The sequence below is a fragment of the Epinephelus moara genome, chromosome 4 (assembly GCF_006386435.1).
Source record: "Epinephelus moara isolate mb chromosome 4, YSFRI_EMoa_1.0, whole genome shotgun sequence".
In the NCBI taxonomy this organism is placed as follows: domain Eukaryota; kingdom Metazoa; phylum Chordata; class Actinopteri; order Perciformes; family Serranidae; genus Epinephelus; species Epinephelus moara.
Genome location: NC_065509.1, coordinates 31,445,507 through 31,466,346, shown reverse-complemented (window position 1 = coordinate 31,466,346; position 20,840 = coordinate 31,445,507). Strand labels below are relative to the sequence as shown.

General features: G+C 40.8%; 1 protein-coding gene across 2 annotated transcripts in view; it reads left to right on the top strand.

Annotated features, from left to right (window-relative positions):
• Positions 1–2,128: 2,128 nt before the first annotated feature.
• Positions 2,129–20,840, top strand: part of LOC126388709 (solute carrier family 4 member 11-like) — a 35,441-nt gene continuing 16,729 nt past the window's right edge. The window contains exons 1-7 of one of the 2 annotated variants that reach the window (XM_050041955.1): positions 2,129–2,302; positions 16,832–16,882; positions 17,647–17,733; positions 18,821–18,864; positions 19,867–20,086; positions 20,195–20,276; positions 20,532–20,655. In XM_050041955.1, coding sequence (XP_049897912.1) covers positions 2,242–2,302; positions 16,832–16,882; positions 17,647–17,733; positions 18,821–18,864; positions 19,867–20,086; positions 20,195–20,276; positions 20,532–20,655 — 669 coding nt within the window. In that variant the 5' untranslated portion in view covers positions 2,129–2,241. Of the gene's footprint in view, positions 2,303–8,841; positions 9,030–16,831; positions 16,883–17,646; positions 17,734–18,820; positions 18,865–19,866; positions 20,087–20,194; positions 20,277–20,531; positions 20,656–20,840 lie in introns of those variants that run through there. The other variant, XM_050041956.1, reaches the window with a different exon arrangement.

Below are 20,840 nucleotides of genomic sequence, written 5' to 3'. Positions count from 1 at the left end.
TCTCCCTTTGCAGATATAAATGGCTCCTTATAAGATAATGAAAACACAATGAATCTTATTCGCAGGTGATTATACACTAAAGAAAACATACTTTTATATTAATATATTACATTTCATTTCTGCCAGTATATCCCCCTAAATTGTACAAACTGGACCTTTAATGTCAGTTTGAATGCCATGCATAATTCCTAAAGTAATTATCAATATCAAAAAGACTGTTCAATCATAGACTAAAAAAAATGGACATCACTCATTGGTTTGTGGACTCACATTTTGAAGCCTTGAGTTTGGCACTTTGGCCGTAGCCATCTGACTTTTTAGGGGTCAGAAGTGACCATGTTTGGGTGAGAGGGTGGAGCTGTGGAGGAGCGAGGGGTGGATCTGACTGAGAAGCTGAGGACACTATCAGCAGACTCAAAGCATCCTGCCCTTGATTATGCATAACGTTATGCCTTATTAAAATGTAAACAGGTGATTTATATGAAAATTCACACCCTGTATGAAGGGAGAAATTAGCTATAGAGACCAAAACCATTCCTGTCCCAGGCATTTTAACATGGGGGTCTGTGGGGATTGAGTGGCTTCTGGAGCCAGCCTCAAGCGGCCGTTCAAAGAACAGCAGGTTTTAGCCACTGTTTGAGTTCATTTAAACTACAGTACCACCTTAGGCCCCGTTTATACGACAATGATTTCAACTGAAAACGGTGTTGCTTTGCAAATTTACACTGCCACCCATTAGCCTGGCGTGCATACTACAGCGTTTCCAGTAGATTTTGTGGCTCCGTGTGAAAGTTTTTAAAACGCAAAGGACAGACTTTTCTGTTTTTTGAGAAACGGTTGTCGTCTAAACAGGGCCTTAGTGTTGCTGCATGATGACAAAAAAGAATGATTCAATGGGACAGCTCTGTATGCTAACTCTTTATACAGGCATGTTTTCCTATCAAAAATGTCTTTGCAGGTTAATTAGCTGAGAAAATATTTAAAAAAAAAAAGTTTTTGAGAACCACTGAGTTAAATCAAAACGAAGACTTCGATCAACCTGTGAAAACATAATATCATCTGTTGCTCTGTGCTGCACATTAAATAACAAGTGTTGTCCTAAACCTCCTCTTTTTACACTTTCCCCACATTTGAATAAAACCTGACAGTTTCTGCAACTTTCAGAAACTTGTGATCAAGCAGATGTACGGAAGTGAGAAAATTAGCAGGGTCTGAACTTCTCCCTGAAGGATCTCTTTGTTTCATTACTTTCACAGCTATCTCTGTCACCTTTGATGTGACAATTCAGTGCAACACTATGACAGTCATCCAGGAGGTACCGTCTGAAAATGTACACATTTATGCTCACATGTAAAGGTGCTGTATGTATCTCTGGAGAAAGATAGCTGGTTGGAGTTTGGATTGGTCGTCAGACTGAATCACAGAGGCAAACCGTCAATGTAGGGCTTGGAAATGAGACTTCACCACCCACTGTCTTTCTCCAGAGTTGCATACAGCAACATAAATCATGTGAGTCTTGTCCCATTCTGTGACAGCCGTGAGTGCGGCCACTCTGAACAGCTACAAACACATTTGACGTCCTATTGAAGTTAGACAACACGTCACAGAAACTAGTTCTTTGCAGCACAACACATTCTTCTCCTGCATGAATGACTTCACGTGGACAGCTTGTGCAACATGTGGCACAACAGTATTCTTTATGAGTGTACACATACTGCACATGTGAAACACCACAATTCAGTGCCTTTCAGTAGAGCTATTACATGCCTCTTTACATTGAGCCGTTACAATAGCATGAATACTGCCATGAATCGTACGAGTAAAAACAATGGATGCATTCAAGGTTTAGCATAACAGTAAAGTGATAAAGGTCTGGCAGGGCACTTGCATTAAATATCAAAGAGTCCCAGCAGGGGTTAAAAGTAGCTTCCTCACACCTTCCTCCCCCATCTGTTGTCCTCCCCCTTCTCGCTTTGTCCTCTTTCCCCAAAGCCCACCTTCACCCTCCACATTACCTTTTGCACATAAAGTTAGCTTGGCTGTGATTGGCAGGGAGGACATTAAGGTGTTATTCATTGGTCGTGACCTATTCCCATCGACCTGAGGGCCTGCCTGCACAATCACTCATGCCGCAACTCTCACACAGGAAACACATTTTCCAGTCACAGCTCTGTATAGAGTTTTCATCGCCATATTCAAAGCATCACAGATATTTGGCTGCACTGTAAGAGTCCAAGATTGATGAAGAGCAAAAAGGAGGCAGAGGAGATGTCGGGAGTCAGTGTGAATCGTTTTTCTGAAGGTAAGGGTCATGAAACTGAACCATAGTCAGACCTGGGTCAAAACAATGTCTGTGAATGATTGTTAGTGTTTGCTCTTTTGTGCAATTACAAGAAAAGTTTTCACACATAAAATTAGATTCATTTTATTCACCAAATGTACAAAGGAATTAGACCTGGTGAAAAGTTAAGATAATTTTACCTTAATAAGTAAAATTAAGATATACACTCTACAAAACTGCAACTATTTACTGATTTATTCATCAGTTGTCAACTATTATATTAATCGCCAACTAATTTGATAATCGATTAATTGGTTTAAGCATTTTTTTAAGGATAAAAATAATTTAAAATTTTCTGATTTTAGCTTTTAAATGTGAATATTTTCTGTGTTATTTACTCCTCTATAACATTAAACTGAAAATCTTTGGGTTGTGGACAAAACTAGAAATTTGAGGATGTCATCTTGGGCTTTGGAAAACACTGATCGACACATTTTTGACCATTTTCTGACATTTTATAAACTTAACAACTAATCCATTAGTCGAGAAAATAATAAACGGATTAAAAATAACTGCAGATATAGCAGCTATTACTTCCTGCCTTGTCTTGTGCACTGGTCTGTGATCTTATGCCACTTTTAAATCTTATGAATTTATTTACAGAATATTATTTGATCCAAGTATAATTACTGGTAAATAACATATCAGACATGCATGATGAAATAATGCCTTTGTTATATAAAATGTGTATTTATCTGCATGCATTTGTCATTGCACTCGATTAGGATGAAATGCAGTGAACGCTGTTGGTTTTAAATGCGATGACCTTCATGTACAAAGGTCGCAGTGTGAACGTGATGAGCAGCAGATCGATTTAAATTCAGTCATGAACAGAATCTGCACAGAAAAGTGTTCCCGCTGGACTTAAAGTCTAACTGTTGCATCACTTCTGTGTTGTGTATTTAATTTTTTTATCCATTTTTTAAGATACAATCACTTTATCTGTCAGAGAAATGCAAACAGAAGTGAGTTGAGTCAAACTGAGTGATCATAACAATATTTCCACAGTTACTGATTCAGATTAAATGGGCACATAAAACGTTTTGAGGCTGCATCTAATGTTTTACTGAAGACAGGATGAATTCAGATAGGTATGACGGACTGGGTTGATGGTGAATTTCTCCTGCCTCCAGTATGAATAATAATCTCTCTGCTCAGTCTGTCTGCACATGTGAACATATTTAATGTTTGACTGCAGAAATGATCACTGTAAGCTTTCCCAGTTACACATTTATAGGTCGCAGCCAGTAAAACATTATCATTCAGTAGCTCTTATATGGCGCTCATTACTGAATTATGAAGCCTGTTTTCATCACAGACCTTTCTACACATTTAAATTGAGTATTTGCTCAGGCATATGCTTTTCTTTTTTAGCATTTATATCCAAGGATATAACATCATGCTTGTGGTTTATGTTTCTCTGGTGATGCCCCTCAGGTGTTCTTGTGTGTGTGTGTGTGTGTGTGTTGCTCCTCAGGTGTTCCTGGAGTTTGATTAATGTTTCACAGTAGACGGAGCCAGACTCGCTGCACACTTGAAATGAACCCCTTGACCGCAGAACATTAGTTTATTAATGCAGCATTTCATTGCATTCCCGGCCTCTTTGTTAGTGATGTTGTGGTCACTGTTTGACTGGTAGTTACAGCAGTGATGAAAGTCCACGATACATACTGTGTGTACATGTTTTTATGTTTGAGAGGGAGGAGCTGAGGATCAGCTGTCTGAGAATAATGTATGCAGACAACTCAGATGTCAGCGTGCCTTTTATTTAGAATCATAAGTGGTGAATTAGCTCTGTGATCTGATTGTTGAGATATTTATATAGAGGTAAAGGCACAAAATGTAAAGGCTCTGCTCTGGTGTGTAGCGGCTGTAGCCAGGACATGAGACCCACATGCCTTTTTTTCTGGGTTTGATCAGAAAATATGAATCTAATTACAATTTTAATTCATTATTCAAATATGGCATCATCATTTTAGATGAAACACGTAAAAATATCATAAATGGCATAATAGAGCTGAGGCTGAGGTCACAACAAACGTTGATGTTGTCAGCCATTAAAGGAATACTTCAGTCTTAAAATGACATTTTTTATATCAGTGACTCACCCTGTGATACCTTGAAATTGTGAAGAAAACACGTGCCTTCATAATGAACAGAGAATCCAAAAAATGCAAACATTTTTTAAGAAATTAAGTAAACAGGGTCCGCGAACGTGAACCCCGAAACACGCTGTATCGTTATTGTGTCAAAACAACAAAAGCTCTCTGGTGCCCGTTCAACTAATGCTACACCACTGAGAGGAGTGTCTGTGGAGAAAAAGAACAAGAAAAAGGCCAACAAATCCATGTTTGGAAATCAGCAGGAGGAGAGCTGGTTGTCATTAGGTTGCATTTACTTACATTGTGAAAGGATCAAGCTCTATTCAGTAAAATGAGTATTGAGAGAAGGTATATTATAACATTCTCATGATGTGTTCAATGTAATCCTGTAAAATGTAGGTTTTTGTGAGTAAACTTGAATAAATCTAGCAGTTTGAAGGAGAAATGTGTTGATGTTTACAGCACTATAAAATAGATATGAGAGGAAATTATGATGTATCATATAAAGTAAAAAGGCTATTTGCTTTTTTTTTAAATGTTTTTCATGAGAAAGACATGCCCACTGCACTGAATGTCACCACTGCGCATGCTTGGGCAAGCTACTCATAGGCAAAAAGTGTTTTAAATAGTACGGTTTTAGACAAAATGCATGTGTGTGGGAATTACTGAGCATACAACTGGATAAATGAGACTTGGATCATACTGCACGAGTTGTGTAGGAGATGGTAAATGGCTGTTTAAATATAGTTTTGCTGTTGTTAAGTGTGGTCCCCTGTGGCTTCAGTTCATGAAAAGTGTTCCTCTCTTTTGGATTCTTTGTTCACTGTGAAAAACAACACATTCTCACTCGGACCTCGTCGCATATTGATGTTCGGTCATGGACTTTCCACGTCCAGATACAACGTGAAAGTCTCTTTCAAATAAATGCGGAACAACAGCACAATAACGTGATTTGACATTTGTTTTCCTTTTAAAACTAATGCTCGTGGTTGGAAAAAAGAAGAGGGTTTGGCTTTATAATCTTACAGGACGCGAACGCTGCTCTCCTGGGTGAAGGTTGGTGTTTGTTGGACCTGTCCACTACCCCTTCCACCCACCCTACTCAGACTTTTGCCACCTTACTATTCGTTCTTGTCCCACCATGTTTCCCCCTGACGGCGCCCAAGCGCTGTTGAATTATAACAGCGACCGGCTACACATAATGCTGACGTTAAAGTACAGCTTTTTTCACTGCTGAAGGGTTGAATTTCGAGGCATTGGAGTGAGACCAGGTTGAGAAAAGCAAAGTTTTCTCAATTCAAAGTAACACCTGGTGAGTAGCCAATGTACAAATGGCCATGTTGCAGGTGAAGTATTCCTTTAATATGCCAGTTCCACCAAAATTTGAAGGACACAGAGGACATGATCTCAGTGTCCTCAACAGCCGCTATGACCCTGATTTTTTCATCTAAATGAGCAATAATTTCCATGACTCTATGTCTCCATCAGCTCTTAAGCGTCTGCACTCATCCACGTGGGAGATAAAATAGAAAAGCAACACTGTGATGAACCAGGTGCCCTTAAGAGTGAGAACTATTTCAGTTATGTCAAGTTTAACTGTCAAGCTTTTAATTTGCCTCCTTCAGCAAGAAAAGCCGAGCTTGGAGGTGTGTGACCTTTAAAGTGAACATAGAAAATACACTGTTCTTGTTAAATCCTCAGCAGAGTCAGATTCTGGCTGTTCAGGCTGTTTCTGAACAATAGGCTTTGCTGCCATCTCATGGCAATCACAGGGAAAGTCACACCTGCACTTCTATTTGTTTGTTTGTCTTTTACTGCCTGAGGCCAAATAGTGATCGTCTTGTAAGATGCCAGCTAACGCCGCGTCCCAAGTCTCTCCCCCCTATAATCAGCATGTCAGAACTTTTCCTATGTGGAGACTCGGTTTACTCTTTCTGCATCCACCCATCAAAATCCAAGCTGCCCTGTATGAATTAAATTTACGGAGCACCTAAGGTGTGCTCTGTAACTGCCTTTGATGTCAATTAAAAGGAGCCTGCAAACTTTTACAAGGCTTGTAACTTGTAGAAAAATAACAAGCAGGTATAATGAGAGTAATTACATCATGCAATTAGGAATTCAATGGAAAGAATCCACAAGGAGAAAGTCACCAGCTTATACAAGGAGCATTTGTTTTGAATGCAGACAGTCTCTAACTCCTGTGGAGGTCATTTTGTTTTCTATTCCGTCGCTCATATTAACATTCAAATGTGGCGACTAAATTTGTCTCCCAAATTGTCAGATAAAACCACAGCATTACTATTCCTGGTGCATGCGCCTCGGTCAAAGTGGAGTTCGTTCCTTCAGGCTGAGCTGAGCATTCCTCTCCATCCAAAAAACAACATCACAGTCTGCGTAAACAAGTGATCTTTATGTCACGTGGCCTCCGTCAGTTCAGCTTTACTCAGTCAGATCTAGTCCTAAAAGACTTCTCAAGACAGACGCTCAACCTGCTGTTTGTCACTCCTGTTGTCTAAAATAAATAATATGATTCCCTTATGTATCATGTTATTCTTTATGTGTGTTCCCACTGTCCGGCCACTGTATTTGACTCCCCTTACAGCTGGGAAAATATTTCACGCATCTCACTTGAAAATTACTTCAGGGACAAAACTATAATTATGGAAACACTTAAAAAGTTTCCACAGTAGGTTTGAATGAATAAATCAAGAGCAAATCAGGAAGTAACAGCCAGTTGATCTGATCATTTAACTGATCATTAATTCTTTATTATGTGCATATTACTGTTTATTTTGCTCTTGTGTAAAAAGAACAAACTCTTATTTAGTTGCGTCGAGCACACAGTGCCAGTAATTCTACATATTAAGCCTTCTATCACCCAGGTGTTACCAATTTTCATCACCCCTCTGTTGGGGTACCCAGCACACTGATCTGATACTTAAAGGTGGAGCTGTGAACACTGCAGTCCGTTGATTGGTCAACAGAGAACCGTCACTCTTGTTCAGTAGTAAGTTGTGGCTGGTTTTGAAGGTTATGGGACCCCTGTTCATACCTTGGCAAGTTTTTTATACATTGGTGAATATATATGAATATAACTATAAAACAAAAGGATGATTTTCTGCCTCTTACAGCACACACGAGCCCTTTTTAGATAGGAATTGTGCAGATTTGCAGGAAAGCCCAATCAGTCTTTTTTCAGCATTGGCAGTATAAAAACTCGGGGAGTGCGGCTGCCTACTTTTTTTTTTTAAAGATATTTTTTGGGGGGCATTTTCAGCCTTTAATGGATAGGACAGACAAGTGTGAGGGGGGGAGAGAGAGGGGGAGTGACTGCAGCAAAGGGCCACAGGCTGGAGTCGAACCTGGGCCGCTGCGGCAACAGGCTTGTACATGGGGCGCCTGCTCTACCACTAAGCCACCGACGCCCCGCGGCTGCCTACTTTTGTTCATACAGAATGCGCCTTTTTCGGGGCAATGGGGGGCGTGAGCAAGTAACAAAACGTGTAGCTCAGCGTGATGAGCGATGTAACGGCTACAGTTCCCACTGGAAACTGATTTCTGATGGTCAGGTAAAGCGGTGAAAATGTTCTTAATATAATCTACACAAACTCATATTGACTTTTTTAGGTTGGACTTTTGCTAGCTGGCTAAAACCTGTTTTGCTGCTGCCCCCATCCACAGCAGTACTTTACTTAGATCTGTGTTAGTACTCCTGCCTGCCTCTTCAAACCGGGGATAGGTCGACCACAACTGACTGTGCCACTGGGTTGAAGATGTGTGTGAAGCATGTGTTTGTAGCTTTTCTGCAGCATCATCTATATTTGAAACATTGTGTACTTTCATTGCTACAACTTCCTGTTTCTCTGCGAGTCAAACATGAGCTCAGTGGTTTTGCTGATATTAATCATTAGGCGATTGTTGCTGCGACATGTGACGAAGCTCTCTATCAGTCCTCTGTCCTCTTCTGCAAAAATAGTCTCTGAGTGAAGACAGGAAATAGCTAACTGGAATCACACATGATGACTTCCATTTGGCCAGAAAAATACACTGAGCACATGCGTAACGTGTGCAACCTGACTGGCGGGCGAAGGAATACACCACGATGCAGTGATTCTAGTTGTTAACAGTATATGTGACATACAACAGGAGGGTTATAAGAGAATAAGAGATGAATATCTTAAATATCAAAACATTAAACTCTATATACTTATTTATTTATTTTAAGCTATCTACACTATCGGTCATAGGCACAAGGACCCAGCAGAAAACCCCCCCAGCACGCTTCTCACCCTTCCTGCTCTCTCTTCCTGCCCTCCCACTTCCTCTCTCAAACCCATGTGCTGCTGGAGGAGGGGCAGGGAGGTGGCTTCACCTCAGCATGTGTGTGTGTATGGGTGTGTGTGTGTGTGTGTGTGTGTGTGTGTGTGTGTGAAAGATATTGAGAGGAGATCACCAGTGAGCGCAGGGTGTTTGGGGAGCAGAGAGGAGGATGATGGGTTGACCTCTGGAAAGCAGCTCACCTACAAATAAAAAATAAACCCTGGAGAACATGGAAGCTAGAAAGGTCCTCCATTTTGTGCCATCTGGTAAGTTTTAAAGGGTGGAGTGGGGTGAGAAGGTCTCTCATGGTGCAACCTGAGCCAAGTGTGTCAGACACGTGGAGAAACCCTCTCTACAGTATGTGTGTGCATGTGTGCTGATAGCATCTGGTAAACAGTGTTTAAAAAGTTCTGACAGCATCTACAGCGCAGAGTTTCATCTTTACAAGTTTAATAATGTCATAACACTTCTATTATCTTTTATTTGCCTGCTTCTCTGCCTGCTATTTAATTCTTTTTTTTATGTCTTCATAAAAATATTATATAATAATATTATTGATATTAAAACCGCAGAATATGAGTAAGATGCTTTTATTGCCAGGAGAGGCAGAAAGTCAAAAGGATGTGAGTCAATATTTACAATATGGCAATAAAAGGCACACTTGTCTGTCATGGAAGGTTTTTACAGCAGACCTGCAAATATTTTTAGCATCTCTTGCTGCACTCCCATCTGTGAGGGGAATCGTTCCAGAAAAGTGCATCAAATTGATTGAAAAATACGCATATGGTCAAACTTTCTGGTGTTGTTTTGAGTGTGAGAGTCTATAACGTTACACTGTTGTGGTGTCATGTACTCTATGATCATGGTTACCACACTGCACTTCTTCTTTTATCAAACCACTTGCAAAATACAGCTGTAACACTGGCTGTTCAACACACTGGAGCTTAGAGACAATAATTTGGCATGATTATGGCTTATGAGTATTATGTTATTCTTGAACACTGATGCATCAAGCGTCTCCAGTGTGAGGATTTGCTGCTTTTCTTTGTCTTACATGATTGCAAAATTGTAATGTTTTGGTTAGGGGCTGTTCATTGGACAAAACTAGATAGGAATTTTCTATATTTTATGACACTTTATATAGTTATTAACCAGTTCATTGAGAAGATAATTTGCAGATTAATCAATAATTAAGAGAAGTCATTGCAGCTCCACAAGCTCAAGTTCAAGTTTCTTTACTGGGATGTTTTAAATGGAGGGTTTTGGGGTGTCAAACACTTAATTTCCTGCTTTCTGATGAATTTTGGTGCCAGTTTGTGCCTTTACTGCACCAATTTATGGTGTGTAGGTCTTTAATTTTGGCAAAATAAAAGTGCTCTGTTATTTTCACGTTTAAATTAGGGGGATAAATGCACATGTTGTAAATACTAAAGGCGGGGGTGTGCTCTATATCCCCCCCAAAATGTACACCTATGTATAGAACAGACAGGAAGAAGCTATTCATCCCTTACTTGCACACTAAAATAAAATAAAATGAATTAACATAAATAAATAAATAAAGTAATACAAAATAAATTAAAAAAAGATAAATAAAAAATAAAAATTTCAATTAAATTAAATTAAATTATTACCAGGAAAAAAATGTGAATGTGTTTTCTTTTCAGTGCCACTAATGGGTTAAAAAGTCCTACTTGAACTTTCTTAGGTTGAGGATTAAGGAGATTATCTTGCAGAAAAATGTCTAATATTCTAATCTGGCCTCTCCACTCTTATTTGAAGCATTCTCTGGTTGAAGTTGATGATAATACGACACAATTAGGATTATTACCGAGGTTGTATCAAACCTGCAGCATCCCCGTCCTCTGCTACTATTATCTTCAGGCTTACAGTCGTTATGCAGGTTTAATGTCATCCACCAAAAACTGAGTGTCATTAGAAAAACTGGCTATATTTAACACCAAAGTCTGGCAGAGGATTAATGCCGCATGTCACACAAACGTCTCTGATGTTTAAGTGTGAAGGGAAAAGCTTCAGATGTGTACTTTAGCTGAAGTGAAATACAACTTGTGTGACTGATTACTGTTGGTCCAGTTGATCCACTGTGCTGGATAACCAAACATCAGGTAGTCCTTATCGTCGGACTTTGAGGTGTTGAAGTGGAATGAGCTGTAGTTCCTCCTTTCCTGTTATTTGCTTTATTTCAATATATGAATGTGTACATTGTGACCTACAGTGTACACAGTCTTTATGGTACAGCTGCCTGCACCAACTGTGGTCAAACCCAGCGCTGATAAGGCTGATTAAGCGTAAACAGTAGAATTTTACACATTTCCTAACACAGCACAGGAAACTATATTTAACACAAAGCACAGAATTGAAACACGTCTTATTTAACAATCAAAGCTGCAGTGGCGCTGCTGACTTGCAAACATGTGTCGCGTCTGCTTTGATGGTTTGACCTTGCACAGTTCACCACAAAACTCTCAGCTCTTGTTTCCAGAGACCCAACAAGGATTCTTCTGTTTCCTATTGCTCAAGGACATCCTCTGCACACAGATAGCAGCATGGCAGGGATTAATAACACACGCTTTAAGCTTTAAGTCAGCCTTGTTTGTCCAGTGAGACAGAGGAATTACAGACACTAACACTAACACCAACAGTAACAGAGTGGTGGTTTAGTTTGTCACAGTTTAAGTACTGTGAGACACCTGCAGGGAATTTCATTACATCTGGCACAAACACTTGGACTCAAGGAGGGACTGATTTGATCACTGGTTGCCAACCTGTGGGTCCTGACCCCCAGTAGGTGTCGCCAAAGCTTCAAGGGAGGGTTGCTGACTTAAAGCAACCCGGTCTCATTCCAAAGGCGTCGAAATCTGGCACGAGAAGGGTGGGCGGAAGGGGTGGTAGATGGGTCAAACAAACACGGACTTTAACCCAGGAGAGCGGTGGTTTTGTCCTGTAAGTTTCTAAAGCCAAACCCTGTTATTTTTTCCTAAACCTAACCACGTGCTTTTTGCTGTGTTTTACTGGCGTAGGGTGTATTAGGGGTATTTTGAAAGGGACTGTATGTAAACAGTAAATTTCCTGTGAAAATGGAAGTGTATTTTGAAAGAAGACAATGTAACAGGCAGAACTCAACACGGTGTCCGAGAACGTTACCAACACATCCAGGGTACCTTTTACATTGTATCTGGTCGTAGAAAGTCAATGACCAAATGCCAATATGTGGCGAGGTCGGAGTGAGAATGTGTTGTTTTGAGGGGTGTAAGAAAACTTAAAAGCACTGAATGCAAACTGAATGAAGTAGTTGTTTTGTTAAGTTTATATTATTACTCAAGGTATAAACTATAAAACTATAAAATTCTCACAGGATCAAGTCACAGTGACGACCTGAACACAAACTATATTCACAGAGCCTTCACTCTCTGCTAAACAGCCTCTCCATCTGTTGAAGCAACCAAAGAGCCAAAGAACATTGGCCAAGTGTCAGAAAACACTTCATTCGTCAAAAAAAGAAGCCTATATAGTGTGTAAGACTGTTAAGAATAGAAATTAAAATATATGTGATACTGGCAATTATATAAAAAGTCCCTAAAAATATCAGGAAACTCATCACCGGTGCAATACTCTGCTCAAAACTCATCTAGATCTGTCGTTTTACACAAACTTCCTGCTGTTATTGTGTTCACTGTTTGGGTTTGTTGTATAGTTTATCAGTTGCTCTTTACTGTTATTGTTATGCTTTCAACAAAATATAAAATATCCATAAAATGTCACTTAGTCAGGGGTTCAATAAATGATGGAAAAGAAATCCCTTGAGAAAGAAGAGAAAGAGGTTCAGAATAGATCAACAAGTCCTCCAACCCATACAGCCACATAGGTCGTATGTTCCTACCCCCTAATAGGACCCATGGGAGCATTCCTAAATTAGCGCACCCACCAGTGGACGAGAGAATCATGTGGCAGCCTCCAGGGCTGAAAAATGAAGCCAATGCTGAAGTGTCAAAACTGCAGCTCTTTGAATGGCCCAGAAGCAAATCAATCCCCACAGACCCTGAATGCCTTCATAGGACAAATAAACATGTTTACAGCCTGGTACAAAACATGGTGTTGGTCTTTATAGCTAATTTCAACACTCATGATAACTGTACGGAGGGTGAATTCTTACATAACTCACCCATTTAGGATGGGGCTACTTGAGTGACAGACTGTCTGTGAGGTGTAGCTACACTCAGTCAGTCGGATCTACCCCTCACTCCTCCACAGCTCTACTCTCTCATCCAAATATGCTCACTTTTGGCTCCGAAAAACAAGATGGGGAAGCACAAAATGCCAAACTCTAGGCTTCAGAATGGGAGTCCACAAACCTATGGGTGGTGTCACGATCACACAATGCTGACTTTTGGTTTCACACAGGACATGAACACTGGTCTCGTGAATCAAAGTCCTGCTTGTTTGACCTGTCCACTTCCCCTCCCTCTCACCCTGAACAGACTTTGTCGCTCTTTATAATACATCACTTGACTTCCTGCTTTGCTCCTGTAATAATTAGTACAGCCACTAGAGGTCGTCGTCTAAATATTGATGACCATTTCTGCTTATAAGTACGAAAATAGATGCGTTCATTTCAAACCTAAAAGCCACTTTCTGTCAACAACCAACTTGGCGACAGTGGAGGAGGTTGTAATAATGTACTTTCTAACAGAGGCAGCGCTGTAGACAGATTCTTTCTGTTCCGCCCTTTTTGAAATGTCTTTGTCGTTCCGGAAAGTCTTGTCTTGCTTGAACTGCTTACTTGCTTTGTCCATATTTGTAAGCTTTCAGAAAATGTGCACAAATACTGATGAAATGAACACAGAGTATGGACAGAAGGCTCCTTCCAAGTCTGTAGATGTGACAAATGAGACTTAAAACCGACCTATGTGGTCATATTTTGGAGGACAGTCTTGATTAGACGTCGGTGGTCAAAGGTCAAGATCAGTGTGACCTCACAAAACATGTTTTTGGCTGTGACTCAAGGACTCATTTGCAAATTATTACAAAATTTCACAAGAATGTCTGATAGAATAAAAATGAAGTGATGATTGTGTAACTTTGTGTGATACAGCATGAAATTTCAAAAACACCTAAACAATAGTGTGCAGCAGTTCACAAACAAGGTCAGCAGACTACTTGTGGGTGGGGTGTCAATGTCAAAGGCTTGACTTAGGGCTGCTGTGAAACTGCGCCTACTTGGCGCAACAAAAAAAGGTGGATTGGTTGCATCAGTACAATAGAGAAACAAGAAAGGACGGCAAAGGAGATATATGCACCATTGTAACTGGGCTAGAAAGCCACAAAAAAGGTTCACAGGCTGAGATCTGTGCAAAAAAAGTTCTCAAAGTACATAAAAATGATAAAGAGTGAGTAACAGCAGCAGCAAATATTTCAGTCCTGATGAGTCAAGGACTAAATTTGGCTTAAAATAGGTATGCTTATTGCTAAGGTGCCCTGTGAGCCTCTTTTTGTGCACATATGTCTAAAAGAAATAGACTTTATTTTGTATTAATCTCAGCCTGTGGACCTTTTTGTGGCTTTCTAGCCTAGTTATATTAGTGTGTGTGTATCTCCTCTGCGGTCCTTTCTTAGCGGCATGACTTACATGTGTCAGTGTTGTCACCACACTGCACAGGAAACCCACAGGCCTGCAGAACATTGCAAAATATCTTCTCTGATAAACTTTCACTGAAGCAGTCTGTACTGATCAAACAGTGACTGATAGAGAAAACAAACAGGCGAAATCTCCCACACTGGCTGTCCTGACAGTCTGAAGCACAAATGTCATTTATGTCTGATGAGAAAGTTACTGTTAACATTCAGTGTGTTCTGCTGATCATGCTGATAAGATACAGTTGAGAGCATTTACAGTAAACTTGACCTTTATCTTTATGAGACGAGACAGTAAAGGTCTCAATCAGGCAGACTAAATCATCCTCTGCTACAAACAGCTCATTGCATAAGCTGTTAGGCACCCTGTTGTCTGCGCAGGCTCCTGTGAAGTGGAGGAGGCCTGGGAATGTTCTGTCTAATCTGCTTTGAGATATAGCCTTGCTCAGGAGCCCCCCGGAGCCAATCTCTGCCTCAGGCAAAGAAAAGCTCATCTGTACAGCTACAGCAGTGTCTGCAGATACATGATCGCCTATACAAACATCAGACACAGCTGGTGTCAGATTTTTTCTGAGAGTGAACAGGTCTCTTTTCAGTTTCTCAGCATGTGCTGATTTTCACTGCCCTCTTTAACATCTCCATAACTGACATCCACTTTCTGTCTCCTTAGTGTTGTATCTTGTAATGTGTCACGCTATTTCAAAGGTCTTCGAGGTCGGACCAGCCGTGAGTCACGCAGGCAATAATGATTCAACAAGCTTAGATATTTTAATTTCTGTGTTGTGTGTGCGATGGGAGCAGATGAAAAGGTTGATGTCTGCTGGCGAACGCACACTGTTTTTGTCACTTGTGAAGTGAGAGCTGCTGTTGCACACAGGTCAGACACAAGAAACGCACTATGTCAGTACAACAGTGCAAATTGACGTTTTTTTTATTTCCTCCAACAACTAATGCACATGGTTGGGTTTAGGAAAAAAGAACAGGGTTTGGCTTTATATTGTTACAGGATGCGAACACTGCTCTCCCAGGTGATAGCTGGTGTTTGTTGGACCCATCCACCATACTTGGACTTTCGCCGCCTTAACTTTCGTTCTTGTCCAGCTGTGTTGAACGCCGGTGACCGGCCGCGTATCATGCCGATGTTAAAGGACGGCTTTTTTTCTTCAGTGTCTAACGCTGCAAGTCACTGCCCAAGCGCCGGATTTCGACGACTTCGGAGTGAGACTGGGTTGAGCTGGGGGGGATCATCAGCGATCAGCTGCAACACAAGCTAATACAGCAGCAGCGGCTAACGTCCAACACTGACCCACTAAACAGTTCCACTCCCAATAATCCAACAATCTCACACCGACACAAAACGGCTCGACTCTGTCAATACTGCCATTGGGCACAGCTCTGCAATAAAATTAGATTTTACCCACTTTAAACAGTCGGTCACTGACACATAGAGACAAACAACCATTCACACTCACATTCACACCTACGGCCAATTTAGAGTCACCAATTAACCTGCATGTCTTTGGACTGTGGGAGGAAGCTGGAGTACCTGGAGAAAACACACTGACAGGGGGAGAACATGCAAAATCCGCACAGAGGGGCTCCCCCACAGGTTCGAATCAGAAATCCTCTTGCTGTAAGGGGACAATGCTAACCACTGCACCACCATGCCGCCATGTTTTTTACAATAGCTCATAGCGATGAACCCACAGATATCATCACCCAGCTCTTTGTAGCTTTTAACGTCTTTCAGCTTTGGTTCACTGTCACCGACCAAACACAGTCAGGTTCAGGTTTGTTCACTGTGTGTTTCTGCCAAAAATATTTTGCACTAGTCAGCGGGAACTACTTTAAAAAGTTTGAGAACCACTAGTGTAAATCACTGGTTCCCAACCTGGGGGTGCGGACCCCATGTTGGGATCGCCAAAGCTTCACAGGGGGTCACCAGACAATATCATATCTCACCCTTTCATTCGCTTCTGTGGAGAAAAATTAAATCCAGATAAAATTGTTGGCTATAAAGGTTGGATTATTATTAAAGATATAAACTTTATGTTAAAAATCTCACAGGATAAGGGGACCTAAAGACCTGAACACATGCTACATTCACAGAGCCTTCACTCTCTGCTAAACAGACTTGTCCTGCATCTTATAAGTCATCTTATAGAAAAAAAAATGTATAAAAAGTTCCCTAAAAATATCAGGAAATCTCTGATTTAATATGCACAGGAAATAATCTGCTCAAAACTCATCTAAATATCTCATTTTATACAAACTTCCTGCAGTTATTGTGTTCACGTTCGTTCACTTTCACTGTCACTTCGTCAGTGGGTTGTCAGTTTACTCAGTGATAGAAAAGGGGTCCCTAAAGGAAAAAGGTTGGGAACCACTGGTGTTAATAACATTTTTGTTTCTCCTGCAGACGCTCCATCCACCGGGAGGTCCAAGAATGGATATGTTTTCCAGGAAATGGGTGAGTAGCTGCAGTAATACATACTCTGATTGTTTTTCACAGCATGGGTTCTACTCTTTTATGATATGATCTGCTTTGCAAGCACAGATATGAGGGAAAATACAAATTTTCACATGTAAATTTATTTCAACAGTTATTTATGCTAATGCCAATGCCTCTCGCTGCTGACTGATGACCCATTTCACATGCTGGTGAGCACAGCCAGTCCCTTCGCTGGTGTGTTGAGAGGTTAATTAATGGGTAAATAACGAGGCAGATGATCTCTGAGTCAATGACGGGAAGCGGGAATAATCATAGCTCAAAGCTCTGCTCGTGAAGGGTTAAGGTTAATTCTCTAATTCTGCGGCTGTTTCTTCCTCCCCTCATAAAAAGTTGCGATCGAGATGCCATATTTATCTTCTATACAATTAAGGAATTTACGAGGGGCTGCTATTGTTATATTGCTGCATGTCTGGTTTAAGGGGGAGTTTTTATTGGGTCTCTCTCTCTCTCCATCTTGGTGTGTGCTTGTCAACAGATGGCAGAGATGGTGGGAGGGAAAAATAAATTGTCCCTTACTGGAGACACTGTTAATGTGGCTGGCACTGCATCTTAACCTTGATACAAAGAACAGTTTTATCTCAATATTACATTCATCTATGAAATGGCCTTTATTGTTACTGAACTGTGAAGTGAATATGAACAAAGTGCTGCAGCAAAAACAGTTATAGTATAGAAGTAACTTGGTTGATACTCGACTGTGACCACTTCTGTTTTATCCTCAGAGCTGCAGGATGGGGAACAGGACTGTAGGCAAGATTCACCCGTCAAGGATCACATCTACGACAACGAGATCCAGATCAGTGTTCCAGGTGTGTGTGTGTGTGTGTGTATGTGTGTGTGTATAAAAAGCTGCATGTTTACTCTGTGTTGTTATTTGTTCTAAGAATATAAATAAGAGGGAAAACAAATGCCTTCATTACTCAACAAGACAGGTTAATAGCTCATTTCAACGCTGTGCCGTTACGCTGTATCCTCCTCCTGTGACTTTCATTGCCTGAGAATAATTTTCAGCCTCTGCAATTAGAAATCATGTGTGCCAGCTCGGATTCCCCGAGTCGTAATAACTGAAACGAAGTTCATGGACAAGAAACTGGCAGCCAGTGCTTCCTATTAAAGGAATACTTCACCCACAACATGATCATTTGTATATCGTGTTATGATAAATTTGTGAATGCCTCCACAGTGAACGAAGAATCCAAAAACTTAAAAGATTCTTCCTAGGGGTCCATGTTTAACAATGGTAAAACTATAACGAAACATCAGTTTACAAACTTCCACACAACTCATGCAGTATATTCCAAGTCTCATTTATCCAGTCATATGCTCAGCGCTCTTCAAATACATGCATTTTCACTAAAACCTTACTATTCAAAATATTTCCACATAAACAGTGTCAAGCACAAATGAGTGACTGGCTGGGCAAGTGTGTGCTTTTTGAGCTGCATATAATGCACAAGCAGAGTGCACACCAGGTGCTTGCCCAGGCACCCTACTCATATGGAGAAGTGTTTAAAATATCACAGGAAAGTACTGAGCATACAATTGGAGAAATGAGACTTGGATTATACTGCATGAGTTGTGTGAACAGGTGTTGTGTTATAGTATTGCTGTTGTTAAATATGGTCCCCTATGACTTCAATTCATCAAGAATCTTCTCAGTTTTTTGTTCACCATGGAGGCATGCGAGTAAAACAAAGTGTTCTTCAGTAATTCCACGTAACATGGGGTGAGTAACTGATATACAAATGGTCATTATGGGGGTGAAATATTCCTTTAACTATTAATACTAGAGAGATGTTTTAGGCATTTCCAGTGGGCAGTGGGGATCAGAGATAAGGGCTCGGAGGTTAAAACAGTGTGTTCACGTTTAAATTTCTCTGTGGCTTTTATTTGCAGATCCTGAATGTCCTGGGTTTGGGCTTCTGAACACGACAAGAAAAGTAAGATTTGTTTCTTCCAGTCATTTTCTCTGTTATAATCATTGCTGCCAAATAATTACAGGAAAGCAGCATTTTACAGTTTCTTTTACACACGTTTACCTCTGAACACACAGCCCAGTTTTTTCTCCAACTGTCCTATTTTAAAGGTAAAATTCCCAAATTTCTACCCAGCTCACGCTTGATGTTTTCAACAACCCAATTCCCAGAATAAATGTTGGAACTGTACATTCCTGCAAACCACCGATGTGTAACATTTGTTCTTTTTGTAAATTAAATTTGTATGTTTCTTATGTACATTAGATGTTGGAACTTTACTTTTCATTTTCAGTTTTATGCTGTGACAACATTGGTTAACATGTGGTTAGCTTTAAGAAATGGACTGTTAAGCTGGGGAGTTGGGTATTTTCACATGGGAGTCTATGGGCCCCAAGTGGCCAGTCGATGAACTGCAGGTTTCTGCACATCTACATTGGTTTCACTTGTCAGCCCTCCAGGTTGCTGCTTGGTTGAAGCACAAAAAGACACTTGGTTAGGGTTAGGAAACATCGTGTTTTGGCTGAAAATTCATGGTATTGTAGCCAGAAACTCATCTGGAAACATCACTTGTCATGAACAGTGGTCTGCTGCATGGCAACGGCCTCTCCCAGGTCTCACACTATCCACCACCACCTCCTCCTCATTAGGAGAAACTGAGCTCCTATACATGTAATCTGAACTACGTCACTTTAGAACTGTTGATATGATATGTACGGTATGAAATGTACAAATGTAACATGTACATGGTTTGTGCGATGCCAACACTGTATTCTGATGACTGAGCTGTTTTAAACTGAGAACTGAGCTATATCTGAGAGCAGTGTGAAAGCTGGCAGGAATTGTGTGGATCTATTGTCTGTCAGGCAATATGCAGTCAGCAAAATCAGACAATAAACCTTTCACTTGTTTTCACTGTGACATTATTACTCTATCAATTGAATTTCCCTTGTTCTTGGCTCACAATAGTATGTGAAGCCAATGAACTTCCAGGAGGAAGTGCGCGCCCACAGAGACCTGGACAGCTTCCTGGCCCAGGCGAGCATCCTTTTGGATGAGAAAGCTGCCACTCTGGATGAGGTCCTGAAGCAAATGTTAACTAACGTGGTGGGCGAGGGCCACGAGAACTGCGATGTGAATGAGGTCATGAACTCGCTGTTCACTGACGCTGGCGGGAAGGAGTTTAATGGTGAGCAAAACATATTAGAAGCACTCTGAGTTGAAGTGTTTGCTGCTTGACTTTTCAAGGATAAAGCTTTTGTTTGGCTGCTCAGTGCAATGTTTTCTGCTCCCACAGTTCACCTTCTGTCAGAGACCATCCAGGGTGTCACTGCTACTTCCACTGGCATTCGTTACCAGCAGTCCTGGCTCTGTATTCTGTGAGTTCATCTACAATAATATTTACGTGAACAGGTGCTATTTTGACTAATTCCTCCAGCCTCCAGCTCACTATGTTGTGGATAGTTGTTTAGTTCATTCGACCGTGCAGGGACAACAACAAAAATATCCTTCCACTGGAAGTCAGTTTGTTTTGGCTTTCATAGGACAATCTAATGTACACCTGCCAATACAGACTGCTGCACGATCAGTCATCTAAACACCACTGATCCAAAAATATTTTTCTATCAATTCAGCTCCAGTGTGAGGAGCCTGCAGCGACGTCACATTTGCATCGCTCGCCTGGAGAGGCCACAGAACTGGGGCGTCAACTGCTGCGAGGCTCGTTATGTCATCCTCATCCTGGCCCCCCCTCGAACGGTAAAGACCAAGTCTCAGTTCCTCAATTGAAACTCTCTGTTATATTATGGACAAATTGCCAGAAATGCACCACTCCTAGTGTCTTAAATGTGAATGTATGCTGGTTTCCACCCCAAAAAAACACCTGGTTATGGATCATGTTTGGCTTAAAACACACAAAAAGCAGCTGGAAAATCAGTGATGGG